Raw genomic sequence first — 19341 nt, 5'->3', positions numbered from 1 at the left:
TGATTCCCACTATCTACTCAAGGCAGCATTCTGGCTGCAGCATTCTGTACCAACAGAAACTTCAAGATAGTCTTCATATTTTCAGGGCCTATTTTGTGAACTCATACAATAAGTAGACATGGGCACGAATCAAAATACGAATCAAGTTTCATGACAAATCTGGCTGATCTGTGTTTTGCAAAACACGTTTTGTAGGGCTGAGGTTTTCATGAAATTCATGACTTTTTGTCCCAATTTGTTTGATTCGTGAATGATTTGTGATGCCAGACAGGCTGGCGCCGATCCATTGATTCCCTAGGCAACATAGGCCTGGAATGTCTGCAGACCTTTTTTTGCCATTGGAAACCCCAATCTTAGCCCACATAACCTTGATAGGCAACTCTCCTTGCCACCTGGAGAGCTTCCATTCTGCCCTATAAAGCGAGGAGCAGAGGGGCTAATCCCCCAGGGAACTAAGATGGGCCTTTTGCAGCCATAGGGACACCAATCTCATCCTTCCAAACCCTGTTAGGCTGGTCTGTCTGCCAACCATGGACCTCATGCTCTGCTCTGTGTGAGCGTTTGATATATAAGGCAGAGCTCTCTGCCTCATGCTTTTCAGTCCTAGTAGATGGAGGGAGAGGGAAGACCTGTTGCTGGGATTGAAGTGTGAGAGAGAGTGGAATTGAACTTTTGGCTGCTGCAGCTTTAAAACAGACTGAAAAGCTTCTTATTTTCAGCTCTTGGCCTTGCTGGGAAAGTCTTTGAGTAAAGGTGCCTTTTTTCCTCCCCCTCACCTCCCCCTAGTCTCATGCCTTTGCCTGGCTCTGGGGCGTAGCTTGACTGAGGCTTCCCTTATTTTTTCTTTGCTTGTCTTTGTTTCTTCTTAATTCTTTCTCTGCTCTTTTGAGGGCTCACATTCTTGTTGTTTCCTTTGGTTTTATTTTGTGCACCTCTCCTGCCTGGGTTGGTGTCTGTGTGGTGGTTTTGGAGCCCTCCTCTCAAGCCCGGTCTCTCTGAGTATGAAAGGGGCTGTTGAAGGGCCCCAGATTCTGACAAATCACGAAACGAACAAATCATATCGTGAAACAGGACAATTTCGTGGAACTTCATGTTTTGTGATTCATGATGAAACACAAAACTCTCATTTTATTTTTCCCCGTTTCATGCCCATCTCTAACAATGAGTTTTAATAATAACCCTTGTAGGCTTCTTTATCCCATTTAATTCCTCCAACCTCTCCTCCTACCTTTCTTTCAATACAGTTCTTGACATTTCAGACCATCCGTACAAGCTACTGTCTGTTGGAAACTATGGACTTTTATAATAGAAATGGTGTATTTCTTTATTAGCGCAGAAAGATTCTGTTGGTTTGATTAATAAATTAATCAAATCTTTTGCTGATTAATTCATGAGGGTCAAATTTAATTGGTATATAAAGGCACATTTTACCTTTCTACATGTCCTTTCTTAGAATTAATAGTATCCAGTACTTTTTTTCTTTAGAAGGAAAAAAAGATTTGCTGGTAGCCTTGATGTTTGCCACCTCAGGAGTTCAAGCTTGGCAGCAGACAGAGATGCTGGTACAGTGAAAGGACATGCCAGTACTGCATACCAGCATATACTGGCCCCCAAAAGACCTGACAGTAACTTTTCCTTATTTAATTGTAATATCGTAAAGTTCATTCAATGGAACAAGAAAGCATCAGTGGTGATGTTTTAGTAGTACACAATTGCATTTAAATGTAATAGATTGATCAGTTACGGTTCTTTAATGGATTCCTTTATCTTTCATAAGTCAAACATTTCCTTAAAGATCTCTCTTCCGTTTTAACTCATTGTCAAAACTCTCAGGATCTAGTGTCTCAGAGCCATCTAACAGATTTATACTAGACTCAAAGGAAGAATTACAGTCTTCCAAGTCCATTGGAGGCTTAGAAGGATGCACCTCTGCTTAAGACTGCATTGTTAATGTGATTATTTATCATTCTCATGAAAAAATGAAATCCAATTTGCAAATGTTTCATTCTGAATGAAATGTGTTGCCAACTATACATTGAAACAAGAATTAATTTTAAACAGAAAAAAATATAAAACGTTTTTAGTACCGTCTTTTAAATGTGCTTGTTTGATGTTTTGGTAACATTGATAGTTTGAATCAAATATGGAAGTAAAAAAAAATAGCTCTTTCGTCTCTTATCTGTCCCCTTCTTGACCTCTAAGAGTGTGTACATATTGACTCATATTGAGGAAACGTTTGATTGGGGTAGGGTGGGGGGTATCCAGAAGGGATGAAGGCCACCAGTGAAACAAATGGTGCCCGTCCAGATCTCATTAGAATGGGCTGTTCATTAGTGTTCAAAAGGTCAACACAAACATCTTCAGAACAAAGTTCACTGCAGTTCTGACTTATTTCTTTGAAGATCCTGAGGACTGTTTGAAAGGTATTTGTTCCACATGAGACATGATGTTTTCTCTTTGCTCCCAGGAGCCCCAGAGGCACCAACCAACGTCTGCCTCATGGTAACAAGCAGTACATCACTCACTGTCACCTTCCAAGAACCTCATAGCATCAACTCAGCGGTGGTGACCAAATACAAAGGTACAGAATTTGAATAAATTGTATGACCTTTTAGTAATACTCCGGTTAAATTTAGAATTTGTGGGGTTTTTCTTCTTTTTCTGCAGCTGGAAGTCTTTTCCTATCAAGCATTGTTGGGATTTGGATACTTCTAATGAAATATGTTTATATATCAATAGTATTTATTTTGGAAGCATCTAATTATTTTATCACTTATTTATCTGAAGTACTTTTAGCATGATTTTCTCCTAAAAAGTACTTAGTTGTCAGCCCTGCAGAACTTTTGTCCCAGTTATATGTTGTTATTTCTTCATATGCTACTGTATGCTGTGAAGTCTGAACATTTCTTCACATAATGTATTTACTTCATTTATACCCTGCCTTTCTCCCCAGTGGAGACCCAAAGCAGCTTACATCATTTCCCTCACTTCTATTTTATCCTTACAATAACCCTGAGAGGTAGGTTAGGCTGAGACTGTGTAACTGGTCCAAGGTCACCCAACAAGCTTCCATGGTAGGGCAGAGATGTGAACCTGGGCCTCCCAGATTAGACATGGGCACGAACCACATTATGAACCAAAAAAACCCACGAACCATCTGATCGTCTGTTCATGATTCGGCGGTTCGTGAGGGTCCATGGCCAATGAACCAGAGTTTGTTGGAAGCCTGTTTCGTTGCATTCACCCGCGGTTCGTGAAGCCAGACAGTCAGGCACCATCAATCAGTTCCCATGGAAATGGAGCTAGGGGAATGTCAGAACTCTGTCTACACTCCTTCTGTTGCCCTGGAAACCTGAATCGAAGCCCACCTTATCTTGATTGGCAGGTCTTCCTTCCAACCATGGAGCTGCAAATTGGTTACAATTGGTTACATGGGAGAAGACACCCGGGGGGACGGAGGGGGAAGGGGGGGGTGTTCTGTAGCCATGGGCACTCCAATCGCATCCCTGCAAACCCTGATAGGCAGTTCTGATGGCCAACCCCTTGTACACTGGGCCAGCGTCAACTGGTGGCTCTAATTGTATCAAGTGGGAGTTTCCTGTGGGCCTCGGATTGGAAAGGGTATAACTCCAAGATCCCTATTGCAATCTTGACCAAACTTGGTTGCTGGCTGGAGGAGAGCCTGCAAAACACTCCCGGTAAATATGGGCTCTCTAAGTGCAACGGGGGCCATTCCGATGCCCACGAACCACAAACCAGTTTGGTAACGAAAAATGTTCATTACAATTCATTTGTTCAGGTTCGTTGGCAGCATCGAACCATGAACTGCAGGCTCATTAATTTTTTTTTGGTTCGTGCCCATGTCTATCCCAGATCCTAGTCCGACACTCTAACCACTCTACTGCACTGGCTCTGGCTCCCTGATTTTTTTACAAGTGAATCTACATATGAATTTTTATCCCTTTAGAATATTTCTATTCTGCCTCTCAGTCCTCTTGTTAATTATTCCAAATAGCTTACAATATAAAACAGTAAAACAATAACTTAATAAAACATCACAGATAAAACAGCAACAGTAAAACGTAAAACAATTTAAACAGAGTAAGATGTTAAATATTCTACAAATAGTGTTTAAAAAAAACACAGCCTAAAACCAACAGCAGGATGTCTAAATGACTTAAGGGAATAAATTGCCTAAAAGAATACACCTAAAAGGAACACCTAAAAGAATACCGCTTTGGTATCTGGTGAACCTCTGTGAGGAGAGAATTCCAATGCATAGGAGCCAGTACTGAAAAGGCCCTGTCTCTGGTACTCACCCACCCCACTTTCAAATGTGGAAACAAAGGAGTGGTGCCTCTGAGTGGTTCCTCACCAAGTGGGCAGAGACATAAGGACAGAGGAGTCTTTCAGGTACCCTGGTCTCAGGCTACGTAGAGTTTTATAGGTCCAACCTGAACTTTTAATTGTGCCTAAAAGCAAACTGGCAGCCAGTATGGAGCTTATAAAACTGACAAAATATGGTCTCTGTAGCTACCACATTTTGAGAAAATTGAAGCTATGAGACAGTCAAGACACCCCCATGTAGAACACATTGTAATAATCCATCTGGGATATGATGAGAACATGTATAGCTGTGGCCAAAGAATGCCTCATCAAGTAAGACTGCAACTGGTGGATCAGCCAATGCTGATTTAAGAGTAGCTAAGCACTACTGTGGAGATCTGTACCTACATCTGTAGCCTTGGACTGAAAAGCAACTCCCGACCGAGCACCATTGCTTTAAGGGAGAGCGAAGTGCTCTTCAGTACAAGCAGCCCCTGAGTTGGCCTGGTTAGCAACCAACAACAGTCCTGTCTTATCTGGCCTGTGTTTTGGCTTATGAGCTTCTGTCTGGTCCCTTCACCAGCTCCAGGGACACATCTGCCCATATCTACACAGCTGAGCTAAAAAAATGCCTGTGTCTGGAAAACACACAAAAATGGGTGGTGGAAATACAAGTGGACAGTTCCTGGACTGGTTTTTCTTATCGTGGCTCTGGACAGTGCATGGTTTCTTTCTTGCCACTACTGTGTTATCTGCCTCATCTCTTGCTCATGTCTGTTTTGGCTTCTTCCTCCACCACTTTGGGAAGAAGGATGCTCTTTCTTTTCCTGTCTAGCACAGCACTGCTTCAGCTCCCTGGCCTTTCTGTTCCAGTACTCTGTGTCCTCTTCTAAGCACACACCGCTCTCTCGTTCCTTGTTTCCCTCTTGGATTTGTTGTTTATGCCAAGCTAGAACAGTCTTTTCAAAATCTGACTTCATTTCTCTCTCACTGCAATTCCCTTTATGCTACAAAGACTTTTAAAAGTCAGTGCCTGTAAATTCTCCTATAAAGGTATGGTATCCTTCAGATTTTAAACTCACTTGGTTATGGTTGGAGACCTGAGGGCAGTGCCTGGGCAGGAGAGTGTTTGGGCAAGGGAAGGAGCTCGGCAGTGATGTGATGCAATATCTGCCCTCCAAAGCTGCCACTGAAAAAGCCCAGTCCGTCCTTTTCTCCCCAGCTCACCTCTGCGTAGGGTTACCAGTCTCAGGGGAACCCTGAAGTTCTGCAAGAATTACAATTGATTTCCAGTCCAGAGAGATTAAATCCAGTGGAAGAAACGGCATCTTTGGAAGACAGGACCTGTGTTATGACATAAGAGTCTAGGAGAATGGGAAGTTCCAGAGTGACATCACATCCCTGCTTGAGCTCCTCCACTCCACAGCTTCCTCTCTTCCCACTCACCAGCCCCAACTCTTCTGGGATTGCCCAAGATGGAGTTGACAACCTTCCCTCTGCAGGGAGAGCCACAGAGAGCAGGGCTTACGGGGAGAATCTTAAAGAGTGAGCTAGGCGGTATTGGGTAGCTGGACAGCTGATGCAATTCTGTATCAGCCTTTTGTATTTATAAACATCTGTTTCATTACTGCTAGGGAAGGATGGAGAGTGGAAGGAGATGGGGGGAGGGAAGTGACCTTAATCACATTTACGCAGAAGGAAGTTTCACTGACGGCAGTGGGCTTTGTTTCCAAATAAGTATGCTTAGCATTGCTGTCTGGGGGAATGCAAAGTACAGAAGACTACATTATAGTTACATTTTTAGTAGTTTCCCTTACTTCCATTCCTTTATTTTTCAGGAATATAACACTACAAAAAAAATTGGTGCTCTGTTTCACTGTCTTGTGTTTATTCTTCTCTCCTCCCCAAAGAGCTCCGGGCAGCATTTATGGTTCGTACCCTCGTTTTATCCTCACAACAACTCTGTGAGGTTGGTTAGAGTGAGAGGAAGTGACTGGAGCTGACCCAGTGAGCTGCACGGATGAACGGATGCTGTTGGCCGAGTCTCCCCTAGCCTTACGCTGCTCTGTTTGACACCATCTTGCTGTACTAATCTGAGGAGAAATTCAAACAAGGATGATTCTGGAAATTCCCCTAAGAATAATAATGTTTGTTTGTTTATGTCATTTATAGTCCGCCTTTCTCACTGAGACTCAAGGCAGATTACATAGTATGAGATTAATACATTCAGTACCAAGGACATTTCCATACAGTGTCAAGGACATTTCCATAACAATGCCATAGGGTAAATAGATACAACTTTAAAAGACATAGCATTAGCAAGAATCCAATAGAAAAAATACTGAAACAGGACATAATCAATTCTAGGACTGACATTAGACAACATGGAGCAGTGGTGGTACACAGGAATACATATTTAAAGCAACAGATAATATGAAAGGCAATATAGTGATGAAGTCTACGGTCCCTAACTCATTAGCAAAGCATCGGAGACCCCATCCCTACAATGCAGCCCTCCCATTTGAGTAAAAAGACTTTTTGAACAGTTTGGTTTTGCATTGTTTGTGGAACGCCAGGAGACTGGACGCTCTCCTGACCCCCTCAGGCAGGCCATTCCACAGGATAGGGGCCACCACAGAGAAAGCCAATGTACAGGCTGCTGTTGATTTCACCCATGTGCAGCCTGGCACCTGCAGGAGACCCTGTTCAGATGAGCAAAGCTGCCATGGAGGAACATAGGGGGGGAGGAGGCCCCGTAGGTATGCCAGACCAAAGCCATGAAGAGCTTTGTATGTAATAACCAATACCTTGAACTGAGCACTGGTAACTGATGGGTAGCCAATGGAACGACTGTAGATTGGGAGTAATGCTCTTGCTCGCTCCTGATAACAGTCGAACTGCACCATTTTGCACTAATTACAGCCTCCTAGTTAACTTAGATGGGAGACCAACGTATAGTGCATTACAATAGTCAAGCCTTGATGTTGCCACAGCATAACACTAACAATATGCGTGCACGCGCATGCGTGCACACACACACACACACACACACATCTCCATGCAGTTTCCATGCAGTTTGCAGTTAGTCTCAGTTCATTAATGAGCTTTACTGTTGTGTATGCATTTAAAGAACAGGAACAAAGTGCATGCTACACAGAAGATATATGTAACAAAGTGTTGGATGGAGAGATGGAAGGAGTGGTTTGCGTTAGAGACAAAAATGAGAGTTCTCCTCAGTTATTTTCCCTCGGAAAGGAGGTGCCCCTTTGACACTCATGACTCCATCCTCAAGTCACGTGGCTCTACAGCTTACTCTTCATTTTCAAGGTTTAATCTTTGACTCCCATTGTGTCTTATTTATGCACAATTACTGCATCCTATTTTCACATAGAAAGACTTTCATTTAAACATGGCCTTGGCAATCCAGACCAGTCTCAAGGGAATGTGGAGTTCAAATCTGAAAAGAATGTGATAATATTAACTGGCCTTGCATCAGATCATTTTAACTTGGTATTGTTTGTGACGCTGCAGAATTTAAAAAGGCCCTAGATGAACCACCAATCTTGCATTATGGAGAGAGTGGAAAATATTCTTTAAAAACAAACAAACAAAACCCTACAAATGTGTCAAGCTGAGACATGGGCCCAGTGATGAGCAGTAAGCAAGCAAAAGCCTACATCAGCAATGCTGATTCTGTGAACCTGGGCAGATCGTGAGGGGAAGGGCAGAAGGGGTTGCATCAATGCTTGGTTTTTGTGGCCCTTCTTACATGCCCAGGGTAATGACGATTGCCACCTTGGAGTTGGGTAGCAATTCCCCAGAGGCCGGCTTGGCCAGGGATCCTGGAGGTGTTTCGCCATCTTCTGGGCATGAAGCAGAGGTCACTGGGGCAGTTGTGGAGGGTAGCTATGAAGTTCCTGCATTGTGCAGGCGGTTGGAGTAGCTGACCCTAGAGGTCCCTCCCAGCCCTATGATTCTATGATAACCTAGATAGTTATAGAGATAGACATCTAGAGACCATTTTCCATCCAACTGGGTTCAAGGGAAGGTACCGTTGAATGTTTTGTTCTGACAGACCATTTCTCCCACAGTCATTCTTAGATTCTGATGCTCAAGACAGTCCTAAGTAGAGATGGGCACGATCCAAAAAAAAATAACGATCAAGCTGATCGTGGATCGGCGCTGGCGACGATCCCGATTTAACGACCCGCACCGAGCATCTCCCGTTCCCGATCCATGGATCGTGGATCGTGGAGGCAAAAGCGGAGGGGCGCCCCGCTGTTCCCAGCGATACAGGAACGGTGGGTGATGCCGGCGGAATCTGTGTTTGTGTTTGGCCGTCTGTGTTTGGCCATCAGAGCTGCCTGTCAGGGTTTGCAGGGATGAGATTGGAGTGCCCATGGCTACAGAACACCCCCTCCCTCCCCTGGGTGTCTTCTCCCAACTGGTGACTGCTTTGCTGCTCCATGGTTGGAAGGAAGCCCTGCTGATCAAGGAAAGCTGGGCTTCCATTCGGGTTTCCAGGGCGACAGAAGGAGGGCAAACACAGCTCAGGCATTCCCCTGGCTCCGTTGCCAGGGGAATAGATTGCTGGCGCCTGAGTGTCTGGATCCCCGATCTGAGCCCGATTGCCCCGATCCAGGCCCCTCCCAATCGCTGGATCGTTGGCCGTGGACGATAACGATCCACCGGGTCACAATCGCGCAATCACCATTATCGTGGGTTTTTTTATTGTAATGCGGATCGTGCCCATCTCTAGTCCTAAGAAACCACAACTTTCCTAGTTTGCAGCCACTTCCTGACACTAAACTGCTTATTTCAAAAGACCCGAACAGAGAGAACCAGTCTCCCACCTTTGATTCCTTCCTTCCCAGGAAGTACAGTTTGCCTTCTAGATAATATATGGATACCAGAATCCCTGCGTAACTAGAACAACATGTTACTGCTGACCAATGAGAGAAAACTTTGAGGTTAACGAAAATGCAGACTTATTGGTTATTACATACAAAGCTCTTCACGGCTGGTCCAGCATATCTATGGGACCGCCTCCCTCTTATGTCCCTCCACGGCAGTTTCACTCATCTGAACAGGGTCTCTTGCAGGTGCCAGCTTGTACATGGGCAAAATCAACAGCAGCCCGTACACGGGCTTTCTCTGTGGTGGCCCCTACCACAGGTCAGGAGGAGGTCAGGAGAACCCCCACGCTCCTGGCTTTCCGCAAACGATGCAAAACCAAATGATTCAAAAAGGCTTTCTTCTCAGCTAGGAAGGCGGTATTGTAGGAAAGGGGTCCCAGATGTTTCACTAATGAGTTAGGGAACCATAGTCTTCATCATTACGTTGCCTTACATATTATCTGTTGCTTTAACATACTACTTGTGCTTCATGTTGTTTAATGTAAGTCATAGAACTGATTATGTTCTGTTTCAGCAATTCTTCAACACCATATTGAATCCTTGCTAATACTATATCTTTGTAAACTTATATTCTTTTACCCCATGACATTGTTTATGGAAATGTTCTTGAAACTTATTCATTTACCCTATGACATGGTTTATGGAAATGTTCTTGACACTGTATGGAAATGCCTGCCCTTGTCCTTGCTACTGATTGTACTAATCTCACACTATGTAATCCACCTTGAGTCTCAGTGAGAAAGGCAGAATATAAATGACAGAAACAAACAAACAAACAAACACTTTTTCTTTCCAGTATGTTTGAAAATCTATCAGTTTCCATGGCCCCTTTCACACTTACGGGTTAAAGCGCCATTTCTGAGCAGTCACTGCGATCGCAATGGCTTCGGATTTGCACCCACACGTTTTACACTGTCCACAGCAGTTTCAATTTGGTGTCCTGTCTTTCATTTCACACCCAATTCAAAGCCCAGGTTCAGTTGTGGGCTTTATGGGCTTCAGAATTTACATCACCTTTTAAAAAAAGTTTTCACATGCGTTATAACATTGTGACGTTACCAATTTTTCTGGCCAAGAAAACCCACGCCTTCCTCTGCAAAAAGGGTGTTGTTAGACACACACAGACAAATCAGCTCAAGTAGAAAAGGGGGGGGTAATATAAGCAAAATGCTTACCTTTAACAAATTTTTATGAAATTAATCACTGCGACACAACGCTGGAACGTTACTGTCCTTTGGGAATACAAAAAAAAATTGCTGAAAATGTGGTCAGGATGCAGAGGAGGGTGGGTGTGGTTAGACCCTCACTGACCAATCAACTAAGGAGAGGGGGGAGAAAAGACACAAAAGTGTTCACACTGACATTAATCAGGGCAGCCGCAACTTGGCAGCTGATTCCAAATTAAAGTTACGGTATGTCCGCAGGGAGATGCTGCAGACAAAGTCTGGTGCTGTGTCACATGACTCCCTTGCAAGTGTGAAACCTCTGCAAACAGGGGAGGAGAAACAGGTACTGAAAACGTTCCAGAGACCCAGTGGGAAAGAGGCCAAGGTGACCTACCTGCTTGCGTGTGGCCATCTTTGCTCCTACCAGTGTGGGTGGGGTGGGGGTGGGAAGCTGCACAATATGGAGGAAGGGCTGGCTGTGATTGGTGGTGCACACTGTGAAATGCGTATTGCAAGGCTATTGCCGTGGCCGTGGAAGGCTATGATAGCAAGAAGTGAGCTGACCTGAGTCTTAGCAACAGGGACCACTTAGCTGAGCTTGTTCCAAGGCGGCTTTAGCTTTCCAACCCATCCCTGAGAAAGGGCTGGTGGTGATTCAGGTGCTGCAGGGTGACTGCTGCGGAAACTCTGGATGGGGAATCTTACCTGAGATTGTTCCTTTCGTTTTCCCTTTTTTGGTTATTGGAAGGCAGAACACGTTGGGAAGACAGCATTTGGTTTTTGATTATAGGCTACTGTTCATCTCACCCCCAACCCAGATTTTAAAGGTTCAAGGGGCTAAGGCCTCATGCTGTCTTGGGTGTCTCTTCCACGGGGGTGGGGGGAATAGAAGAGCTAAAATTGTACAGATAAATCTACATTACTAATGTATACTCTTTTGAATAGTAGTCTCTTTATCTCACAGGCAATTGCAAGTTGTATTGTTTTGGGTGAGTGGAGTAACAGTGAAGCTGTTGTTATTCTAGTCAAAGACAGGTATTTATGGCAAGTGGCTTCATTGTCTTGGAGGCTCAGGGGTTTTTTCCTGTGTTGTGGTCCTGGCGTACCATTCCGCCATTGTCTTTTGTCTATCTATACTTGCTGGCATCCTGCCTGCATTCAGTGGCTGGTTCCATGCTAGCCGTTTTGTCTGCAGTTGTCATGATTTTTTCTTTATATCTTATGAACTGTCTACACCAGGGCTTTTTTTCAGCAGGAACGTGGTGGAACGGAGTTCCAGAACCTCTTGAAAATGATCACATGGCTGGTGGCCCCACCCCCTGATCTCCAGACAGAGGGGAGTTTAGATTGAGGCGTGGAGGGCAATCTCAACTCCCCTCTGTCTGGAGATCAGGGGGCGGGGCCACCAGCTATGTGACCGTTTTCTCCGAGGGCAACCCACTGAGTTCCACCACCTCTTTCCCCAGAAAAAAAGCCCTAGTCTAGACAAAACGGTCGTCACCCCGAAACATTCCAGTATTCTCCACAGTACTTTCTGTCTCTTTTCAGACTTGAGCTGTGGCAATCCCCCCGCTCCCAGTTACAGTGCACCTCCACTGGCAGGCTGCCCTGTATGCACAATTCAGTCTTCCCTGGCCTATTGTCCCATTAAATTTTTAGTCTTCCTTTTTTCTTGAGTATGATTAATCAATTGTAAATTATCACCCCTTGTCCCTGAGGTGGTGTGGTGTGAAGTATCTGTTTTATATTTTGCACTTCTCCTAAGCCACTGTTGTTTTTCTTTTTTTATTATTGCTATTTCAAAGTTCTGTTACTATAATCATAAACAAAATTTTAAAAAATGAGCAGTGACTTTGGCTGGCTCTATAGCAAAAAGTTATACTTAAGTTCCCACCTAAAGAACAAAAAATGACAATAAATCTGCAGTTGAAGACTGCTAGGAGAGAACCTACAGAACAGAATTAATTAATTAAGTCAACCCCCCCACCCCCAAATAAAAGAACAGAAGGAAAATTGCAAGGAGAAGCAGGATCTTCATTGAAGGAGATTCACATCCTTGTAGATATGTAGGATCTTGCCCACGGAGGACGGATATTTACAGCAAATGCGCCACTTTATTGAGCATGGAGTGGATCCCGCTTGCATCTGAGGGCCGAAAAGCAATGGCTGCATGAGCAATACAAAAAGGTCATCGTGTGGAACCACTCAGAATGGTGTAGTTAGCAAATAACCATGCCTCGTGTCACTCTCTAAGCCATCTGTGTTTGGGATTTATATTTCTTCAAAAACTGTAGTAGTTGGAGTGATGGACACAGGTTTGGGACACCCAAGTTCGAATCCCTGCTCTGTCATGGAAGCTTGCTGGGTGCCCTTGTTTCAGTCACACACTCTCAGCCTAAGCTACCTCACAAGTTTGCTGTGAGGGTAAAATGGAGGAGAGGAGATGGATGGGAGTCTCTTTGGGTTCCCATTGGGGATGACGGTGGAGAACGCTACGCCCATTTTCCTTCTGTAAATTTCCTAGCAAAATATCCCCTCCCCCCCCCCAGCGGCTCCCAGTTGCTAATTAAACACACATTCAAAGGCCATTCGGAGCCACTGCTGTAAGATACCTGGGGCATATTTGGGCGTAATGCTACCAGCCCTCGCCGCATTGGTCTGAATTAAAGATGCCCCTGAAACTCTGCCTAAAGCAAAATGAGCAAATCTGGGAATTCTCTCCTTTTCTGAAGCAATACAGAGGTAGTGAAACATCTCTGGAAAGTGATGCGCAGCGCTGGGTTCCTGTTAGTTTTCACAAAGCAAAATTCAAAGCTAATGGTAAGGTTGTTGATTATTTTATTTTACTTCTCTTCATTTCTTTGTTGGCAAAAGCCTTCAAGGGCTAGGGCATGCAGTCTGGGTGATTGTCTTATTCAGCTCTCAGGCCCTGGAGAGCTACTGGCTCTCAGGTTAATACTACTGGACCCAACTGGTCTGAGTCAACGTAAAACTGCTCCTTATTACCATTATGTAACAGCAAGTCACATTGAACGGCTGAAATCTGTGTTATGTTTGCTTTAGTTTCCTTCGGCTCGTCCTTTAGTCTCTGAGGTTCCATTCATCACCTCAAAGCGGGAGCTTTTGTTGGCAAAAGAAAAATTTCACAGCTTAAGAGGCTCCATGCTGAGGAGAGAATTTCTTTGATCCCCAAGCACCACCTCGCAGTGTTTTAGCCAGCATTTAAGGATTTGGTGAGAGAAGAGAAAAAATTGTCCTAAGCATAAGTGATAAATGGACTTTACCAAGAGAGGGGTTTTTTAAAAACAAAAAACAAAAAACAATATTCTGAAAGAACTTGGGGGGGGGCGGATTGTTTCATTTTGTGAGCAGCTTGTACCCAACCTGCTAATAGGTTGAAGATGATGGGATGGACTCCGCATGACAGAATGTGGGATGGTCAGCATGACAGAACGTGTTGGAGGTGCTTATTCATTTATTGCTCGGTTTACTTATTTCATTTATGTTAATATGCTGATGATGACACCCTGCCCTGTATCTCTCTCTGCAACTCTGCTGGTGAGGCAACAGGCGTCCTCTGCCGCTGCCTGAATGGTGTGGTTAAGAGGCTGAGAATGAACACATTTAAACTTTACTCCTGCCAAGATGGAGGTCATGCTGGGGGGGAGCCTGACCTCCTGAAGGGCGTTGTGCTTTCCCCCTTCTGATGGTGTTCAGCTGACTGTTGCTGGCTCAGTTGCAGTGAGACGAGACTACTGCGATGCTCTCCACACAGACAGCTTAGCCGCTTGGTTTTCATCAGGAGCTGGGCTGAGCATACATATTAGTCCCATTCTGCAGTCACTCCACTGGCTTTCCATCAGTTACCAGGTTCAATTCAGGGGATTGGCTATCACATACTAAGCCCTTTATGGCCTTCGTCCCTCATGTGTGTGGGGTCACCTCACTGCAAAGGAGTAACACCCATAGAGGTGCATAATTTGTTGTGGCTCCCGCCCTGTGGAATGGCCTGCCTGAGGAGTCCAGGGGGGCTCCCACACTACTGTCCTTCTGCAGACGAGATTATTTCTATGAAGCTAACAGAGCTATGTTATAATGGGATGGTTCAGGAAGGCTCTTTTATAAATGGAATGGGACAGTGTGTGGACTATACCATTGTGTATCTGTTTGTGGTGTGTATCGACATGCTCTCACTGCATTGTTTTCTACTTACGTGATACCATTTTCTACATCGATCTGGGTAACTCGAGTTCAAATCCCCACTCTGCAGTGGAAGTTTGCTGGGTGTTTTGGGCCGGTCAGATACATGCAGCTGAATGTCTTTCACAGGCATGCTGTGAGGATAAACTGGAGGGAAAGAGAACAATGTAGGCTGCTTTGTGTCCCCATTGGGGAGAAAGGCAGAGTATTGAGAAAATGTTTGTATATATATATTTGTGTGTGTGTGTGTGTGTGTGTGTGTAGACCTGAAGGCCACAGTCCAGCAACAGAGTGAATAGCATTTTGTTTTGAAAGACTTTTTGATCATGAAATAGTGACTGATCAGATATAAGGAGAAAGCAAAGACTTGCCTGTGTTGAAAACACGCACTGCTAAGCAAAATGCACCCAGAGTTACTATTAGTTTTCACTGCTACTTATTTAAAGGTCACTTCATTGGGCAACTTCAGTGACTTAACACTGCTCATTACTAATACCTCCAGAATACAGAAATCTTAATTAAAGAACGATATTCACCAGAAAAATGGAGCTGACTTGGGCCCCCAAATGAGCTAAACCTGTTGACCAACAGCCTGGGAGCACTCCGGGGGGCCTGTGTGATGTTGTCGCTCCTGCGGGTGATGTCATTGTGCCACACCAGGCGCATGCCCTGGGATGCCCCCTGTTCCCGTAGGTGTAAACTATGGGGGAGTTGAGGGGCTCAAGCCACCCTAGATTTGGCCAGGGGGGCAACCAGTGACAAACTCCCATGAGGGACTCCATTACAATGGCCGATGAAGCACAGGACTGTCCACCCCTCCTGTTGTATCATATTACAATTCCCATGATTCTTTGGGGCTTTGCTCCTGTTTTTCGCTTATGTATTAGTGTGTTTATTAAGAATTTATAATTTTAAAAAGTATTGCCATTTATATAAACAATTTACAAATAAATGTCACAGAAGAATTATGAAACTCTGGCGGAAGATACATGATTTTGAAAATCAGATTCCTGGAAGGCAAGATTTACACACTAGCAACAATATATGCACCAAACAATGCAAGAGAAAATTTTTATGAAAATGTTTTCCAATCCATTTTCAATTTTTAAGAAGATAATGATCTTCACAGACGTGAATGGGGTAATGGATCTAAAAAAAGATAGGTGAAAGAAACCAAAGAAGGCAAACTTCCCCAAAAAGTGTTTTTAATTATATGGAAATGTTACAATTGAAAGATGGTTGGAGGATCAAACAACTGAATACTGAACTATACTTTCTTTTATGACAGACACTAGAAACATTCAAGGATTGATATGTGCTGGATATAAAAAAACAATTGATATTGTTTATGATATTACATGTTTACTCTTTCCTCTTATATGTTTACTCTTACCTCGAAAAACCTTAGAACCAATCATCAAACAGTCAGTCCTTGAGCAATTAGAAAGGATGGCTGTGATTACTAAGAGTCAATCATGACTCTGGAAAAGTCAGTAATGCTAGGAAAAGTGGAAGGCAGTAAGAAAAGGAGACCTAAAACAGGATAGCATTACTCAATAAAAGAAGCCACATCCTCTAGTTTGCAGGATCTGAGCTAGTCTGTTAATGATAGGATGTTTTGGAGGTCTTTCCTTCATAGGGTCGCTATAGGTAGGAGGTGACGATGCCACATAACAACAACAACAACAACAACAACAACAACAACAACAACAACAACAACAAGACTCCACTTCTAATGCTGTCCCTTTCCTCAGGTTTCAGAGGGAGAGAAACCAGAGAGTTAGAAAGATAGGTCAGGGCTCCAAGATCCCAATCCTGGTTCAGTTACTGACAATGTACCCCTGACAAGGGGTTTAGGAAACACCTCTCAGTCTCAGCTCCGTGACAATTCCAATGCAGCATGAAGACCACCCCCAACTCGAGATATCCAAGACACATAAAATTGATGTATTGTCGAAGGCTTTCACGGCCGGAGAACGATGGTTGTTGTGGGTTTTCCGGGCTGTATTGCCGTGGTCTTGGCATTGTAGTTCCTGACGTTTTGCCAGCAGCTGTGGCTGGCATCTTCAGAGGTGTAGCACCAAAAGACAGAGATCTCTCAGTGTCACAGTGTGGAAAAGATGTTGGCAAGTCATTTGTATCTACTCAGGAGGGGTGGGGTTGAGCTGAGTCATCCTGTAAGAGTTTCCCAGGGTGTGGAATGCTAATGGCGGGAGGCTTCACTGTATCCTGAGGAGGTTCTTTTGCATATGGATTGGTGCTTGATGTGCTAATCTTCTCTGCAGGGCTATTGTTGGGTGTGGAGAGTTTTGTTAGCCTGGTGTTTTTCAGAACTGGAAACCATGCTCTGTTCATTCTTAAGGTTTCTTCTTTCCTGTTGAAGTTTTGCTTATGCTTGTGAATTTCAATGGCTTCCCTGTGCAGTCTGACAAAGTAGTTGGAAGTTTTGTCCAGTATTTTGGTGTCCTGGAATAAGATACTGTGCCCTGTTTGGTGCTGTCTTTTGGTGCTACACCTCTGAAGATGCCAGCCACAGCTGCTGGCGAAACGTCAGGAACTACATTGCCAAGACCACGGCAATACAGCCCGGAAAACCCACAACAACCACACATAAAATTGCCTCCTGGAATATTGCGGGCTGGTTCAGTTACCTCTTCAGGAGCCCATATAATTATTTATTCCGCCAAGCCATTGATAACTCCCTTCTTCAAGAAACTTGGACTACTGAAGACCTAGTAATTGTTGGCCACTCATTTAAATTAGAGGACACTGCCGGACTTGGTCCAGGAAGAAAGAAAGGAGGCCTGGGCATTTTTATTTCTACATCTCTTAAGGTGATGATTTTGACTCTACCTCCACTGGATAATTTGGCCATGGCTGTTTTGCTGGATTTTGGTCCTTAGAATGTTCTACTCATAAATATCTATATATCTATATCCCTCTTTTACACAGGAAAAATCAAATACATGACATTTGGTCAGCACTGGAATGCTATCTTGCTGAGCAACTACTGGAGTACCCAAGTGCCTTGGTGCTATTAGGAGGTGGTTTCAGTGCTAGGTTGGGACCAAATGGTCAGTCTCTCTTTATGGAGCATGCTATGCCAGAGGAAGCCTCAGAGGGGGCTCAGTTGTTAACTAACCCTCCCCATTTACACTGTTCTTCTAAGGATATAAGTTCTAATTGTGCTAGAGTACAATTAATAAAACTAGCAAACAGATTAACTCTGCAGAGATTAAATGCCTCCACCTCTGGCGATCATCCAGACGGATTTACATTCTTATCTGGCACAAGATCAAGCATGATTGACTACATGCTTGTGAATGGGCCATTATCATCTCTGGTGAAAAGTTTCCAAGTGTTGCCCTACATAGATGGAGATCATTTCCCTCTTCTGGTTCATATTTCCTCACAGTCTTGAAATTTGTGTTCTAGATTTTGCATTACCAAGAGATCTCAGCTGGGCTGCCAAGTGAAATGGTCGTCTCAACTTGATGATCGAATCAAGGAGGCTCTGAGAGAAAAATACTTCCAGAAACATTATACAGTTCTGACTTCATCCAATACAGAAGATGACCCACTTGCAGCTTATGATAAGATAATACAGAGCCTCCAACCACTGTTAACAGGAGAGGTCCAGCCAATTCGAAAGGGTGCTGGGAGACTGTCCAAATTATGCTTCAGTAAGGATTGCCGTAAAACAAAACAGGTGCTTATTTCTACAGTCTGCCTTTTTAGGCAGACAGAAGGAACAGCTAGACATGGAGCTTTAATACTCTTCCAAAATCAAAGGAAACAGTATAAGCAATTGCTTGCCTGTAAGAAGAAAGAAGATTCTATGAATCCATGGGCACGACTTATTTAGGTGTCCAGAGATGAAAATTCATCTCTGTTCTGGAAAATCACCTCTAGTTCAATCTCTACAACATCATCTCTGGAAACTACATGAAAATACCTCTCTAAAAGTCTAAGTGCAGTAAGCTCGGGCGTCTTTCAAATGCTGTTCCCACTTTGAGAGGTGTGAAACAGGCCTGCATTTTAGCACCGGCTCTCTTCATTCTATATAAATGACTAGGTCAAATCCCTAAGCAACCAGGCCTTTCATCCTCCGAAGTTACAGCAACGGTCAGATCTCTATTTTATTATATGCAGATGATGCAGCCCTCTTGTCAAGGACCCCGGTTGGGCTCAGAAGAGCCCTAAAGGCTCTAGTGCAGCACTGCAAGGAAGGCTCTCTTACCAAAAAATATCAAAAAACAAAAATAATGGCCTTTGGTAAGAATCAGAAGTCTGGAACCTGGACCATCAATGGCCACTTGATTGAAAAAGTACAGACCTTCAGATATCTTGGTGCAGTATTTCATGGCTCTGGTTCAAAATAAGTGCATATTGTCTATGCAGCAGATATTGGGCATAAGTCAGCTCACAATACACTAAGACTTCTTTGAACAAAGGGTGGACATTACGTCCCTGCTGTTAAAGCCAAAACTTTGGCCCCACTCCTACATGGAATCATGATAGGGGCAAAATCATCTTCTTTTGTCCCCTTTGACCGTGTCCAATCAAAGTTCCTAAGAGTGGCTTTGCAAGTCCCCAATTGCCTACCAAATGCGTCTGGAGACCGGCCCTGTCAGAGTGGAAGCTCAGGTGTGCCATTACACTTGCAAGAGGTGCTGCACTCCCCTCTGCTGTTTTAGATGGGGGGGGGGTTAAGAGAATTCCCTCTGAGAAAA

At 44.0% G+C, this 19341-nt stretch overlaps 1 protein-coding gene across 1 annotated transcript in view; it reads left to right on the top strand.

Annotated features, from left to right (window-relative positions):
• The window catches only part of ANKFN1 (ankyrin repeat and fibronectin type III domain containing 1), a 221764-nt gene that overhangs the window by 35270 nt on the left and 167153 nt on the right, over window positions 1–19341 (top strand). The window contains exon 4 of the mRNA XM_054978644.1: window positions 2468–2581. Coding sequence (XP_054834619.1) covers window positions 2468–2581 — 114 coding nt within the window. The remainder of the gene's footprint in view (window positions 1–2467; window positions 2582–19341) is intronic.

Source organism: Eublepharis macularius, chromosome 4 (assembly GCF_028583425.1).
Source record: "Eublepharis macularius isolate TG4126 chromosome 4, MPM_Emac_v1.0, whole genome shotgun sequence".
NCBI classification, from domain to species: Eukaryota; Metazoa; Chordata; class Lepidosauria; order Squamata; family Eublepharidae; genus Eublepharis; species Eublepharis macularius.
The sequence above is the reverse complement of the archived record's forward strand: the minus strand, read 5'-3'. Positions and strand labels throughout refer to the sequence as shown.